At 48.2% G+C, this 15,723-nt stretch overlaps 2 protein-coding genes across 2 annotated transcripts in view; both read left to right on the plus strand.

Annotated features, from left to right (window-relative positions):
* The window catches only part of LOC106548706 (SMAD family member 6-like), a 10,778-nt gene extending 9,754 nt beyond the window's left edge, over positions 1-1,024 (plus strand). The window contains exon 4 of the mRNA XM_087705115.1: positions 1-1,024. This exon is cut by the window's left edge and continues 17 nt beyond it. Within this exon, the coding sequence (XP_087561241.1) occupies positions 1-522 (522 nt within the window). The 3' untranslated portion in view covers positions 523-1,024.
* Positions 1,025-8,533: 7,509 nt separating this feature from the next.
* Positions 8,534-15,723, plus strand: part of ZBTB7B (zinc finger and BTB domain containing 7B) — a 36,520-nt gene continuing 29,330 nt past the window's right edge. Inside the window, exon 1 of the mRNA XM_087705116.1 lies at positions 8,534-8,665. The gene's annotated coding sequence lies outside the window, so the exon portion shown is untranslated. The remainder of the gene's footprint in view (positions 8,666-15,723) is intronic.

Raw genomic sequence — 15,723 nt, forward strand, 5'->3', positions numbered from 1 at the left:
TGTTCCCTGAAGGACGGCTACTGGTGCAAACTGGCTTACTGGGAGTATCGCCTCCGGGTAGGGAGGCTCTACCCGGTCCACGGAGATTACGTCTGCGTTTTCTCCAACCTGCCCGACGGCAACGGGCTGTGCCTGGGCCAGCTGGCCTCCCGAAACCGCAGCCAAGCTGTCCGGAGGACCCAGGCTAAAATCGGACGCGGATTGTTGCTCAGCCAGGAAGCCAGCGGGGTCTGGGCGTACAACCGAAGCGAGCACCCGCTCTTCGTCTGTTCCCCCACGCTGGGGCCCGCGGGGAGCTTCGCCCCTCCGGTTCACAAAATCCTGCCCGGTTACTCCGCCAGGGTCTTCGATTATGAGCAAGCTGCGTATCTGGTGAGCAGGAGGACGGGGGCCGGCGAGGGCCCGCACGATGGGCACACCATCCGGATCAGCTTCGGTAAAGGATGGGGTACTTCGTACACCCGCCGTTTCGTTACCTCTTGCCCGTGTTGGCTGGAAGTGCTGTTGAACGCCCCGAAATGAAGCAGTTGTTGGGAGGGGGGGGGGGAAAAACGACAACAAATTCAACGCAAGGAGTTGCGGGAATATATTGCGCGCCCCCCAACGTCGGTCATTCGGAGCGGCAAGAAACTCAACTTCCTTCGCCGGAGGAGGTCTTAAAGCTTTCACGGGGTCCCTGCTCACCCTTCCCTCTTTTCTATTGCTTTTGCGGCCAAAAATGCAGGCAGTCCTCAACGTACGACCGGGCGGCCTGTCGTTAAGCGAGGCAGTTTCCCCGTGTGACGCACACCCACTTAGCTAAATCACTGCCATCGTTAAGGGAGTCACGCCGTTGTTAAGCGAATCTGGCTTCCCCCATTGTCTTTGTTTGGGGGGGACGGGGATTAAAGAAATTGCTGCTGTTATTAAGTGGATCACAGGGTCGTTAAGCGAAACTGCCCCCCCCAGTTGGCCTTGCTTGTCGGAAGCCAGCTGGGGAAGTCGCAAATATTGAACCTTGGATTCTGAGATGCCACGACCGTCGTAAATAGCAATAGCAGTTAGACTTATATACCGCTTCATAGGGCTTTCAGCCCTCTCTAAGCGGTTTACAGAGTCAGCATATCGCCCCCAACAACAATCCGGGTCCTCATTTTACCCACCTCGGAAGGATGGAAGGCTGAGTCAACCCTGAGCCGGTGAGATTTGAACAGCTGAACTGCCGAACTAGCAGTCAGCTGAAGTAGCCTGCAGTGCTGCACTCTAACCACTGCGCCACCTCGGTGGTTGGCAAGCACCCCAATTTTGACCCCGGGGAGGGAGGGATGCTGAGTTGGTCGTAAGTGCAAGGACATTAAGTGCCTTTTTAAAGGTCCATTGTAACTTCGAACGGTCGCTAAATTAAGCGTCGTAAGTCGAGGACTGCCTGTACCCAGTTGCCAAGTCAGTCTGAATTGTGATCATGTGGGATCCCGCAACATCCCCCCCCGTCTGTGGGCGACCGAAAACCCCCTTTTTCAGCCGTTGTAACTGGGAACGGTCACTAAAGGAACGGTCGTAGGTTCGAGGACTGCCTGTACGTGGCCCTAGCACAGTAGCTAACGTTATATAGAGTCGCCCCGTCTTCTTCCTTCTGGAGCTGAACGTTGAAAGCGAGGAGAAAAAGTCAAGTTTTAGAGGGATGGCGAAACATGGAGAACGATTGGAAACACGGCGGGAAATCGATCCGTTATCATGTGGTGGGAAAATTAAAAGGTTCCAATTTGGGGATTGAGAAATCGTAAGTTGCTCGGAACGATTGGAAACACGGCGGGAAATCGATCCGTTGTCACGTGGTGGGAAAATTAAAAGGTTCCAATTTGGGGATTGAGAAATCGTAAGTTGCTCGGTGGTTTGAGACGTTGGGGAGTTCGGAGAAGAGATTAAAAATGTCTGTGTGGGGAAATAAGGAATATTTAGGAGTTTTCCTTCTGTATTATCTTCAAGATTAAATTGCTTTAAAAAAAAAAGCGATTTTGGTGGTTATTGTAAAAGAAAAACACAGCAAAATCAATACAAGTCCCACGTTGTTGTTTTTTAAAATACTGTTCAGGTAATCCTCGACTTATGACCACAAAAGGAAATCACGCAATCCTGGCCGTCATAAATACGAATCGGATGCCAAACCTCTGAATTTTGATCGTCACTTGCTTGGCAAGTTTGTCAATTTTGCAATTGGAAAGGCAGGAACCCCCCCCCCCCCAAGGGATTTCTAAATTGGAGGCTCCTGACCATACGCAGAGTGCAATTCTTCTCCAGAGTGCACAAACAGTGTTAAATTTTTTGGGGGGGGGGTTAGTGGGAGGGAAAGGTCAGGGGTCAGCAGAGGCTAAATCACCCCACCCCTTTTGCAAATATTTGAAATAATAGACAAATATGTTTTCAAGTCCACAAAACCTGGAGTTTGCAGACCTGCCAGCAGAGGGCGCTCGCTGCACAAGTGCCGCTAAGAAAGAAATTCTCTATTTTCTATTTCAAAGTTTGAATTCAAGTGGAAATTTATTTAAATTCTTTGGAAACTTAGGTGCTGCACTCAATCCAATGGGCTCCAATGGGTTTTTCATCCTGGTTTAAGTTTTTGAGGAACCCCAAAGGAATATTTCAAATTGCAAAATATCCCGTCCTGGGAATAAGATGGTTTTTATAACCCGGGTTAAGTTGGTCATGCGAATTGTATTGCTTGCTCGTGGATCAAGGGTTGGGTTTGAGGCGTGACCCGTGGCAGCAATCCACCCACTGCCGCTCGTAAACCCCTTTTGTGACCAGTAAAATTGTAAAACCTTCTTGACGGCTTCCGGTTATGTAGAACCAGCCAAAAGCATATCAAGTTTATAAAACAAGTTTATAAAACAAGCCACGGTTAAAACAAACCATGGTTTCCTGCAACGCCACCGCCATTTCCAAGTCACATCAATGTCAGCCTGGCCCACGGGCTCCTTTGCAGGTGGTTCTCGACTTACGAACCTGCCACTGTGCTGAAAATTTCTGCTGCTGAGCGAGAATTTGAGCCCCCCCCTCAATTTTACAACCTCTCTTGCAACAGTCGTTAAGCGAATCGTTGCAGTTGGAGCATTTTACAACTTCTGGAGGCAAGTTAATTCCACTGGTTAATTGTTCTCACTGTCAGGAAATTCCTCCTCAGTTCTAAGTTGCTTCTCTCCTTGATTAGTTTCCATCCATTGCTTCTTGTCCTCTGCCCTCAGCGGCCTTGGAGAACAGCTTGACACCCTCTTCTTTGGGGCAGCCCCTGAGATATTGGAAGACTGCTATCATGTCTTAAGTTAGACTTCGGACGGTCACTAAACAAACTAGTCACTCAACGGTTCCTGTAATCCACGGGGCCAAATTTTTGACCTTGTGGTCTCCCATCCCCGGGGAATCTTGAGGCCGCCAACGGAGAAGATAAGGGAGCGAATTGGCATCCAGAGCTAAACATCCTAGCTGCCCCCCCCCAAAAAAACCTTGCAGGATTTGAGGTGGGGCTGTGGGGAGAAAGGAGTGGGGGGCGGGAAAAACACCCCACCCCACGCTTTCATCTGGGGTCTGTGATTGACAGCTCAGGAATCCGCCCCTCTCTTGCCTGTGGCTTTGCCAACTTCAAACCCCTTCGCTGCAAACTTTCAGCCCCCGGCGGGACGAGTCGCTCGGTGGGGAAGGATGGGTGGGTGGGTGGGTTTCCTGTGCCAACCACTTCAGAACGGGAAGAGGGGCACAGCTCCCCCCACACGCCACCCCCAAACCGCCCCTCCGCCTCCAGATCCCCGCAGCGTAAAAAAAACAAACCCCAATTGTCTTTTATATATATATACATATATATATTTTTGCAAAGCGAGTGACTTAATCTTAATCTGCCCACCCACCCACCCACCCCTCCCGGCTTTGTTCAAGGGCCGAGATTGCAGCAGCCGTGGGGGGGGGGGGCAGGATTCGCACTCGCTCCGGCCAAGCTTGGGATGACACCCCCCCCCCCTTTCCGGAAATCGGCTCTCCCGAGGACTAGAAGCTTGGCTCCTTTGCGGAGGAGGAAGCCGGCGTTCTCCAAGAACCTGGTTTGGATGAAGGGGGGGGGAAAAAAACCAACATTTCATTTTAAAGGTTTCTTAGATCTCTAAATTCCACCCCCCCGGGGTATAAAATTAGGCCCTGAGAAAACCTCCCTTGTTTTCTGCTGTCACAGGGCCTTTTATCTGGGGGGGTGGGGTGGGGGTTATTAGCCAAGGCTCCTGGTGTCCCTGGAACTCCCTGCCTCAGGAAGCAGGAAGGGCTCGAGTTTTGTTTGTTTGCAAACAGGCCTTGTCGAAAACACCAGACGTCTGTGTGTGTGTGTGTGTGTTTTAATTTTTATTTTTTAAATCCTGCTTCCCATTGGGGATGCTCCCAGGTTGTGGGTTGGGGTTCTCAAGGTGGGCCGCTGCTTCGGATGGTGGGAGGGATTAACAGAAGCCGTGAAATAAGATAATGGTAGCATTCGCATTCGCCCCCCACGTAAACTCCGACCTGAACAGTTGAAAAAGTTGTGGGTTGGTGAACCCTTGAAAAATGAAAATGGGAATCAATTTCTAGAAGGAAAATCAATCTGTCTGTCTGTCTGTCTGTCTGTCTCTATCTAATATATCTATCTATCTATCATCTATCTATCTATCTATCTATCTATCTATCTATCTATCTATCTATCTATCTATCTATATCTATCTTTCTACCTGCCTAACTTCCCATCTGTGTATCTCTATTAATCTCTATCTGTTTGTCTATTCTCTCTCTCTCTCTCTCTCTCTCTCATCTCTGTCTATATCTCTATTAATCTCTATCTCTATCATGTATCTCTATCTCTCTATTAACCTCTATATCTATCTACAGTATCTATCACTAGCCCTTCTAATATAAATGTATATGTTAATATCTATCATCTATCTATCCATCCATCTGTCTGTCTGTCCACCTTCCTACCTACCTAATTTGTGTATTTCTATTAATCTCTATCTGCCTGTCGTATTCTCTCTCTCTCTCTCTCTCTCTCTCTCTCTTTCTGTTTATATCTGTCTCATTTAATCTCTATTGCTATCATCTATCCATATCTATTTATATCTATCTACGGTATCCATCCATCCATCCATCCATCCATCCATCTCTATCCCTCCTAATATATCTATCTATGTTAATATCTATCATCTATCTATCTATCTATCTATCTATCTATCTATCTATCTATCTATCTATCTATCTATCTATCTATCTATCTATCTATCCATCCATCCATCCATCCATCCATCCACCCATCCATCCATCCATCCATCCATCCATCTACCTACCTACCTAATATGTGTATCTATTAAACTCTCTCTCTCTCATCTGCCTATATCGGTCTCTCTGTAATCTACATCTCTATCATCTATATCTCTCTATTAACCTCTATATCTATGGTGTCTGTCTGTCTGTCTGTCTTTCTCTCTCTCTCTCTCTCTCTCTCTCTCTCTCTCTCTCTCTCTCTCTCTCTATCTATCTATCTATCTATCTAATCTGTATCATTTCTGTTTATCTATCTATCTATCTTTCTATGTAGGTCTCTAGTTGTTCGGGTTTTCTCCCGCGTAGAATTGGAGATGTCTTGGCGACGTTTCGACGAAGTCACATTCGTCATCTTCAGGCTGCTGCTGACTACTTCAGGTTTGGTGTTTCCAGGACTATCTTTCTATCTATCTATTTTTCTATCTATCTATCTATCATATCTATCTTTCTATCTATCTATTTTTCTATCTATCTATCTATCTATCTATCTATCTATCTATCTATCTATCTATCTATCTATCTATCTACCTATGTATCTATATCTATCTATCTATCTATCTATCTATCTATCTATCTATCTATCTATCTATCTATCTATCTATCTATCTATCTACCTATGTATCTATATCTATCTATCTATCTATCTATCTATCTATCTATCTATCTATCTATCTATCTATCTATCTATCTATCTATCTATCTATCTATCTATCTATCTATCTATCTATCTATCTATCATCTATCTATGTATCTATCTATCTATCTATCTATCTATCTATCTATCTATCTATCTATCATCTATCTACCTATCTATCATATCTATCTACCCATCCATCCATCCATCCATCCATCTATCAACCAATCATCTCACAACCGGCTGCTAATCCCCACTGCTAACCCAGGCTGCCATCTTCTGCCTGCAAAAGCAAGGGAAGGGAAGGTGGCAGGGGAGAATCTGGTGCGTCGGGATGCCAGCCCAGGTGGCCTCAATTACGTGACGCTGGGCCAAGCTGACACCCGGCTTCCTTGCCCACGCCCCCCCTTCTCCTCGCACAGGTGACTGGGTGGGGCCACACAAGCACAACCTGTTCGGTTGCAGCCAGGCAAGGTGGGGTTAGCAACACCATGTTCTTCCCCGCCTGCCTGCTCACCTGGTCTCACCTGAGCCCCACCCGATGCGCAATAGGTAGCCTGGGCCTTCCTTCCTCCCTTCCTTCCCTCCCACCCCTCCCTCTCCATTGGGCTCCAAGTCCCCCCCTCCCTCTTTCTAAATTAAACAAGACCCTTTTTGCACCTGGGATCGGCACAGAATAAACCAACCAAAGATATCAGCCGAAATTGGCAACCTTCAAGCTCCCTTCCAGCTCTGTTATTCTGCTATTTTTCTTTCCTTCCTTCCTTCCTAACTTCCTTCCTTCCTTCCTTCCTTCCTTTCTTCTCCATCCCTGGGGGTTTTTTAAGAAGAGATTTCTTGCTTGAGCAGGGGGTTGGACTAGAAGACCTCCAAGGTCCCTTCCAGCTCTGTTATTCTGCTATTTTTCCTTCCTTCCTTCCTTCCTTCCTTCCTTCCTTCCTTCCTTCCTTCCTTCCTTCCTTCCTTCCTTCCTTCCTTCCTTCCTTCTCCATCCCTGGGGGTTTTTTAAGAAGAGATTTCTTGCTTGAGCAGAGGGTTGGACTAGAAGACCTCCAAGGTCTCTTCCAGCTCTGTTATTCTGCTATTTTTGCTTCCTTCCTTCCTTCCTTCTTTCCTTCCCTCCCTCCCTCCCTCCCTCCCTCCCTCCCTCCCTCCATCCCTGGAAGTTTTTTAAAGAAGATATTTCTTGCTTGAGCAGGGGGTTGGACTAGAAGACCTCCAAGGTCCCTTCCAGCTCTATTATTCTGCTATTTTTCCTTCCTTCCTTCCTTCCTTCCTTCCTTCCTTCCTTCCTTCCTTCCTTCCTTCCTTCCTTCCTTCCTTCCTTCCTTCCTTCCTTCCTTCCTTCCTTCCTTCCTTCCTTCCTTCTCCATCCCTGGGGGTTTTTTAAGAAGAGATTTCTTACTTGAGCAGGGGGTTGGACTAGAAGACCTCCAAGGTCCCTTCCAGCTCTGTTATTTTGCTATTTTTCCTTCCTTGATGCTCCTTGATGCTCTCTGAACTTGGTTATTTCCATGCAGGCCTTTCACCACCCAACTAGGTTACATCATCAGTGCTAGGAAAGAGTGGGGTTATATAAATATGTTTATAATACAGTCCCTGAACAGGGGGAGGGGGGGCTGTTTTCGAAACATCCCCTGAGTCCCCTCAATCAGAAACGAGTGGAGTTAAGCAACTCGGGACCTGTGTGTGTGTGTGTTGTTGTTGTTGTTGTGAGAACACCCCCCCCCCCCAAAAAAGGGTCAAAAACTTTTCAGAAACTTTTCTAGCGCTGCTCCTCTAGCAAAATCGAAAGGACAGGCTGGCCAGATGGTTTTTGCAAACGGTGGGAGTGGGTGTGGGTGGGCAGAGTCACATGGGGGGGGTGAGAGGGTAGAGAAGAACGCCCCCTCCCTCTCCCCACCCTTCCCCCCTCCCCGGGGGGGGGTGGGAAGTCCCATCTCGGCCCCCACCGACTCCGTCATCTTTTTTTCCACCCGCACACATCCTCTTCCGCAGAGCCGCCTGGGTGATTCAGCCCTCGCCCCTCCCCACAGCCTTTGAAGTGACCCTCCCCTTCCCCCCCTCCCCAAGACCCCTCCCCGTCCCCCCCCCCCTCCGCCAGACCAGCGAAGGGAAAAAGGGACTTTCCGATCCAGCGCCCGGCGCGAAAGGGACCAAAGGAGATTCGCAGCCCCATCGCAGCTTCTTCTCCCGACGCCCCCTCCCCACTTACAGAGTTGGAAGTGGGGGCGGTGGAGGGGAGGGGGGGAGAGAACCCCCCCCCCAGCCCAGGTGCCCAATGAGAAGCCGGGGAGATTCCCCGAGACCCAATCAGAAGGCGGCAGAGGGAGTTGGCAAAGTTGACCCAGGCGCCGATGGCGAGGAGACTCCGCGGCCAGGTGAGGGCAGGTAGAGGGGGAGGAGCCTCGGGGAGGGGAAGACCGCCGAGGAAAAGGGGGAGGAGGGGAGGTTTGAGCTTCCCTCCCTCCCTCTCTTTCTCCCTCCCTCCTTTTTCCTGGGAAGGCCGAGCTGGAGGGAGGGAGGGGGGGAGGACAGGTGAGTGTGGGGGCGTGGCCAAGAGGACAGGTGAGCGGGAGGGGGGAAGAGCGAGAGGCGAAGGAGGAGGAGGAGGAGGCAGCGCGCCCGACACTCCGAGAGCGGACGCCGCTGCCAGCAGGAGCGACCACTCGAACTCGCAGCCAAGCAACTGGACAGCGTCCGCCCAAGGCAGGGGAGGGGGTTTAGGTGAGTCTCCCCCCCTTTCGGGGTTCCCCTCTCCCCAATTAGGGGGGTGGCGGTCGTCCTTCAGACCTTTCCCCTCTTTTTTCCCCCGTCTTCTTCCTTTGAACAGATTGAACACAGTGGGAAGGGACCTTGGAGGTCATCTAGCCCAACCCCCCCTCGCCGCCCAAGCGGGAGACCCTGCCTGCACCCTTCGCTGACAGATGGCAAGCCCGCTCTCTTCTTTTCAAAAGCCGCCCCCCCACCCACCCCCCACTCCCGCTTCCTCTCCTGTTGGCAGCTGGGGAGGATGGGGGAGGTGATCCAAGCCGCGCATCTGGAAAGGCGGGGGGGGGGAGGGATGGAGGGAGTCGTGTCTCTTGATATTTGGGGAGGGGGGGATTGAGGGAGTCGTGTCTCTTGATATTTGGGGGGGGAAGGGAAGTCTGGCTTTGAACTCTTAGCTCCCCCCCCCCTCGTCTGATTTCTTTTTTTGCCTTGGGGGGCTGTGGGAGGGGGGGTGTCCATGTCCCTTTACCTCCCTCCCCCTTCCGCCTTTTCTCTGCCCCCCCCTCCCCAATACCCCTCCTCTCTCTTCCCAAATCCCATGAACTTCCTCCTTCCTCTTTCTCACAGCCCCCACCCCTCCCAAGTCAACATGAATCCTTTTCTCCAGCTGCCCCTCCTCCTCCCACCCCCCCCCCACTTTTCCAAAAAGCAGGAAGCATATCCAGCTTGGGCAGGGAATATATCCAAAAAACGCACCCTTCCCATCCAAGGTCCCCTTCCAAAGGTTATTCTGCTTGAGCAGGGGGTTGGACTAGAAGACCTCGAAGGTCCCCTCCCAACTCTTGTCATTTTGTTATTCTACTTTCCTTCTTTTTAAAGATTTTTTTTTTTAGCCTCCTACACACCTCTGTATACATTCTCCCAGTTATTATTCTTTATCGCGTTTTAAACACTCATTTTTTCCCGTAGGGGTGGGAGAAAAAATTAAAACATACGATCGGGATTGCCTTGCTTTCCATCCCATGAACCTATTTTGTTTTTTTTGCCACCAACCAATTTTTCTTTCCTTTCCTTTCCTCCCTCCTCTCCTTTTTTCTTTCCTCCTCTCCTTTCTCTTCCCTTCTTCCCCTGAAAGCCGTAATGAGAAAAACGGGAAATCACCGAACAAGGATAGGCTGCCAACCTAATTTTATTATCAAAATTTATTTATTTTATATTGCCACCCAATCCCGAAGGACTTAACCTAATATTAAATCTGGGACCCTTATTAGAAACACATAAGCCTCGCAAGAACGTGGCAGGGAACCATGGGCTATATAATACTCTTGCTTCCCCAGAATTGTATGAATCTTTGGATTCGTACTTTCTGGGGTCAGAATCTTTGGATGGAGGCAAAGTATAAAAAAAATTTTTTTTTCCTGTTGCCTATATTTAAAAAAAGGAGAAAGAAATTCACAAGTCCGCCGGATGTAATAATTATGTTTAATCTGATTAGTTTCATTTGGATTGGAATGTATGGCGCCCGCACGCCGCCAAGTTCACACACCGATTTGACATTTTCACAAAAAATAAAAAGCACTTTTTTAAAAAACAACAACACAAATAGTTGTGAATTTTAAAATATCCTTTTCTTACTTCCCTTTCTTTTTTTCTTTCTTCTTTGTAAGCCGCCCGGAGTCCTTCGGGATTGGGTGGCATATAAATTTAATAAGTAAATAAATAATAATAATAATAATAATAATAATAATAATAACACTTCGCACAATTCCACCCGGCTTAAAATCTGGCGCGTCACAACACCCAACCCAGCTATTCTCTTCTTTCTATTCCCACCCACACCACAAATTTTGCGGCACCCGAGATGGCACCCCTAGACGAAAACTTACAACAGCCTCCAAACTTCCTTCTTTCTATCCGGAGCATAATCATCGCGAGAAGTTAAACCGGGATGGGCAAATTCCCTTCCTTTCGCTTCTGCCCGCCTGTCCTTCCCAAAATTTAGAAATTTTGCCCAAGTCAAAGGTGTTTTGTTTTTTTAATGCCCCGGATATATTTCGTTTTATCTAATTCCTTCCAGGCTGTTTTGTGTTGGGATAACATTGGCTAGGTTAGGGAGACACTGACTTTTGAGCCATGAGTGGCAAAACACATCTGCTTCGTTTAGCAAAAACTGGAAGGGTTTTTGACATACGACCTCAACATACGACCAAAATGGTGAAGTCACTTCTTTTCTTTGAAGTTGTTTAATTTTTGGAAATATATCAATGCGTGAACAGCACCTGGCACCTGGGTGTCGTCCGTTCTAATGCAAATAAATCTTAAGAGTGAACCATAATTATTACATTCAGTATTAATAATATAATAATAATAATAATAATAATAATAATAATAATAATAATAATAATAATGGGTGGGGCCCGACTAGTAACCAATGCCAAATCCGGCGAAACAACTGGCCGCTGTGATACAATTGTATAATAATAATAATAATAATAATAATAATAATAATAATAATAATAATAATAATACACATTTCTATTAGGTTGTAGTCTTATTGCTCAATTATTCCACGTTTTCTCTTGTTATTTACTTTTATTTTATTACATAAAAGTGTATACACTGATATTCCCAGAATTCCTATCGAAAGGGGTGGTGGGTTGGACTAGATGACCTATAATATTAAAGGCCCCTTCCAAACACTTGTGATTCTATTTCTATTCAACTTGGGAAAAGTAAGCACAGTTCCCATTTTTACCACGGTCGTTAAGGGAATCCTGGCATTTGTTAGTTTAATCACACGGTCGTTCAGCGAGTCTTGGCTCGTCCGAAGGAGACACCGTCGTAGTCACGAGTAAATGTGGATCCGTTTGCCCCCCGACAGTCGTTAAGTGCGAAAACGCTCCCCCAGTCGCTTCCCCAGAACCGAGGTGGCACAGTGGTTAAATGCAGCACTGCAGGCTATTTCAGCTGACTGCAGTTCTGCAGTTCGGCGGTTCAAATCTCACCGGCTCAGGGTTGACTCAGCCTTCCGTCCTTCCGAGGTGGGTGAAATGAGGACCCGGATTGTTGTTGGGGGCGATATGCTGACTCTGTAAACCGCTTAGAGAGGGCTGAAAGCCCTGTGAAGCGGTAGATAAGTCTAACTGCTATTGCTATTCTTCAGCCCCGTTGTAACGTTGGTCACTAAACGAAACGTCGTGGTTGCCTTCACTACCTTCACTAAACAGGCAGGGTTGCCTTCACTAACTCAAACTCCTTGGCATGCCACGTCTTGCAAAAATAATAGTAATAATAATAATAAATTAGAAAATTGGTAGTACATATTGCAGAGATAAAACTGGGGAGGGGGTTTGACCGTCCCGCCGAGTCTGGCCGGCGTTATCGTCCCACCGTGATGATTTTTGTGGCTTTTCAACTCTACAATCGGGGTGCCCGCGATAAAGGATTGGTGCCTTCGGCACAGGCGGGCATTGAATGGGCACCAGGTGAGGCCTTCTTGCCACCTCCCTACCCACTTTTCGAAGCGGAGGGAGGATTGGTGACTTGGTCCCGTCCCCCCCCCCTTCCTCCCCCCCCGCCCGGGGCGAAGTTTTCGTTTGGACTCTGGGCCCATGGGGCACACCCAGCCAGCCCCACGGATAAAACCCCGCCTTTACTTGGCTGGGAGGTGTCTGCGCGTGAGGTCATCTTCCACGCCGAACTGGCTGGGCCGTTTCTGGGAAGTCCTGGGGGTGGTGAGAATTGCTTTCGATGGGAACATTGCATTGGTTCCTCTAACACCCCTACCCACCCCCACCCCCCACCCCCCAGAGGTTTTTAAAGAGAGATTGGACAGCCCTTTGTCTGGAATGGGAGAGGGTCTCCTGCTTGAGCAGGGGGGTAGATTAGATGACCTTCGAGGTCCCTTTCAATTCTGTTATTCTGTATTTCTACTTTCTTTCCTTTCTTCCTTCCTTCCTTCCTTTCCTTTCTTTCTTTCTTTCCTTTCTTTCCTTTCTTTTCTTCCTTCCTTCCCTTTCTTTCTTTCCTTCCTTCCTTTCCTTTCCTCCCTTCCCTTTCTTTCCTTTCTTTCTTTTCTTCCTTCCTTTCTTTCCTTTCTTTTTCCTTTCTTTCTTTCCTTTCTTTCTTTCCTTTCTTTCTTTTCTTCCTTCCTTTCTCTCCTTTTTTTTCTTTCCTTTCTTTCTTTCCTTTCCTTTCTTTCTTTCCTTTCTTTCTTTCCTTTCCTTTCTTTCTTTCCTTTCTTTCTTTCTTTCCTTTCCTTTCTTTCTCTTCTTCCTTCCTTGCCTTTCCTCTTTTTCCCTACCCCTCTTTCCTTCCCTCTCTCCCTTCCCTCCCACCTTCCTCTGTTTCCCTTCCCCTCTACTTCCTTCCTGCCCACCTTCCTTCTCATTTTCCTTCCTTCTTTCTTTTCTTCCTTCTATTCTTTCTTCTTTTCTTCCTTCTATCCTTTCTTCCCTTTCTCTCTCTTTCCCTCTTCCTTCCCTTCCTTTCCTCCTTCCTTCCCACTGTTCTCTGTTTCTCTTTCCCTCTACTGCCTTCCTTCCTTTCTTCCTTCCTTCCTTCCTTCCTTCCTTCCCACTGTTCTCTGTTTTTCTTTCCCTCTACTGCCTGCCTGCCTGCCTGCCTGCCCGCCCTCTTTCCTTCCTTCCTTCCTTCCTTCCTTCCTTCCTTCCTTCCTTCCTTCCTTCCTTCCTTCCTTCCTTCCTTCCTCATCACTGGAGGTTTTCAAGAAGAGACTAGGCAGCCATTTGCCTGAAATAGGAGAGCGTCCCTTTTCCAAACTCCTTCGTGCATCCACCCAGTTTCTCACAAACCAGCCTCGCTCCCAAGTGGGATAGGTTCCTCCTGCCCAGGTTGGATTAGATGACCTCCAAAGGTCCCTTCCCACTCAGCCGCCCTCTGTTGCTTTAGCAGAGCGGCACAGAAGCACTGCGCGCTTTGCGTGGCCCGCCAAGAAGGGTCGGTGTGCTTCTGTTTCCCCGCTCCCCGCTCTAACCTACAGCCCCGGGAAAAATCCCCTGGTGGTGCCCCATCCAAGCAGACCCTAAAGAGCTTCCCAGGTGGGGCTGGCGCTGCCCGCAACCCCCCCCCCACAGATCCCCTCTGCCCTCCTCTCCTGCCAGGGAGGGTGGGAAGGCCAAGAGCCTCAGGTTGGCGCACCTGACTTCTGTCCCCCCCCCCACCGCACTCCCCGCCCCGCCTCTGTTCCCAGCCTGCCAGCACCTAGGTGAATGCGGTGGCTTGTCTCTAAGAGAGCGCCTGCCGATTGTCCCCAGGTGTCCTGGATGTGCAACCGGAAGGGAGGAGGGGGGGTGGCGAAGGAAGGGGGCCAGGAGGCAGAGAGGGCTGGGGCTGCTTGGTTGCGTTGGCACGCTGATGCATGCATGCAAAACTCTCGGGGGGGGGGGCAGGAGAGGCCGTGCACACCTTGGAAGCTCCCGTCTTATCACTCAAGGTAAGCCTCTATGCGGCAGCCTTTGAACCCCTTGGCTCAGGACACACACTCTCTCTCTCCCCTCCCTCTTTCTCTTTCTCTCTCTTTCTCTCTCTCCTTCTCTTTCTCTCTCTCTTTCCCCCCCTCTCTCTTTCTCTCTCCCTCTCTCTTTCTCTCTATTCCTATCTCTCTCTCCCTCTCTTTCTCCCCTCTCTCTTTCCACCCTCTCTTTCTCTCTCTCCTTCTCTTTCTCTCTTTCCCCCCCTCTCTCTTTCTCTCTCCCTCTCTCTTTCTCTCTATTCCTATCTCTCTCTCCCTCTCTTTCTCCCCTCTCTCTTTCCACCCTCTCTTTTCTCTCTCTCCTTCTCTTTCTCTCTCTCTTCCCCCCCTCTCTCTTTCTCTCTATTCCTCTCTCTCCCTCTCTTTCTCCCCTCTGTCTTTCTCTATCTCCCTCTCTTTCTCTCTCTCTTCCCCCCTCTCTCTCCCTCTCTTTCGCTCCCTCCATCTATATATTTATCATCTATCAACTATCTATCTTTGTGTGTCTATATCTATCTATATATTATCCATCCTCTCTCTCTCTCTTTCTTTCTCTCTCTTTCTCTCCATCTATTTATCGTCTATCAACTATATATCTATCTTTGTGTCTGTCTATATCTATCTATCTATCTATCTATCTATCTATCTATCTATCTATCTATCTATCTATCTATCCTTCCTCCCTCCCTCCCTCCTCTCTCTCCATCTATATATTTATCATCTATCAACTATCAATTTATCTTTGTATGTCTATATCTATCTATCTATCTATCTATCTATCTATCTATCTATCTATCTATCTATCTATCTATCTATCATCTATCATCTATCATCTATCATCTATCTATCTGTCTCTATATTATCCATTGTATCTATCTATCTATCTATCTATCTATCTATCTATCTATCTATCTATCTATCTATCTATCTATCTATCTATCATCTATCATCTATCTATCTGTCTTTATATTATCCATTGTATGTATGTATGTATGTATGTATGTATGTATCTATCTATCTATCTCTCTCTCTCTCTCTATCTATCTATCTATCTATCTATCTATCTCTATATTATCCATCAATCCCTCCCTCCCTCTCTCATAATCTATATATGATAAACTATATATATGTTTTCTTCCCCCCATCCTTCCTTTTCTCATTCCCATTTCCTCCCTCCCTCCCTCCTTTCCTTTCCTTTCTCTTCCTTCTCTTCCTTTTCTTTTCCTCCCCTCCCCTCCTCTAGCCATTAAATTTAGAGGTTGCCCCTCTCACTATCCCAGGCCAGACTGAATCCCTGCAAGAGAAATATTTTTTGGGGGGGGAGGGAGGGAGGGAGGGGTGTTTCACCCTCTCAACTCTGACGCCTCTTCCTTAAACAGGCCAAAGTTCGAGTACCCTCTGGGCTGCCAAGGCATAAATCCAACAGAAATTTCCCAATCCAATCCCCCGCTTTCTCCTTTCCCCACCCTTATTCTGCGGAAAGGGCTGCAGGGCCAACACAGAACAAGACGGAACGGCAGCATGCCGGAAGGGCCCAGCTGGAGTGGCTGGCCTTCAGGAGTTTTGCCTTGGCTGAGCGGCTCCCAGGTGGCACCCGTTG

Source organism: Thamnophis sirtalis, unplaced genomic scaffold, assembly GCF_051295495.1.
Source record: "Thamnophis sirtalis isolate CommonGarterSnake01/CBP01778 unplaced genomic scaffold, rThaSir2_p1.2 scaffold_2, whole genome shotgun sequence".
In the NCBI taxonomy this organism is placed as follows: domain Eukaryota; kingdom Metazoa; phylum Chordata; class Lepidosauria; order Squamata; family Natricidae; genus Thamnophis; species Thamnophis sirtalis.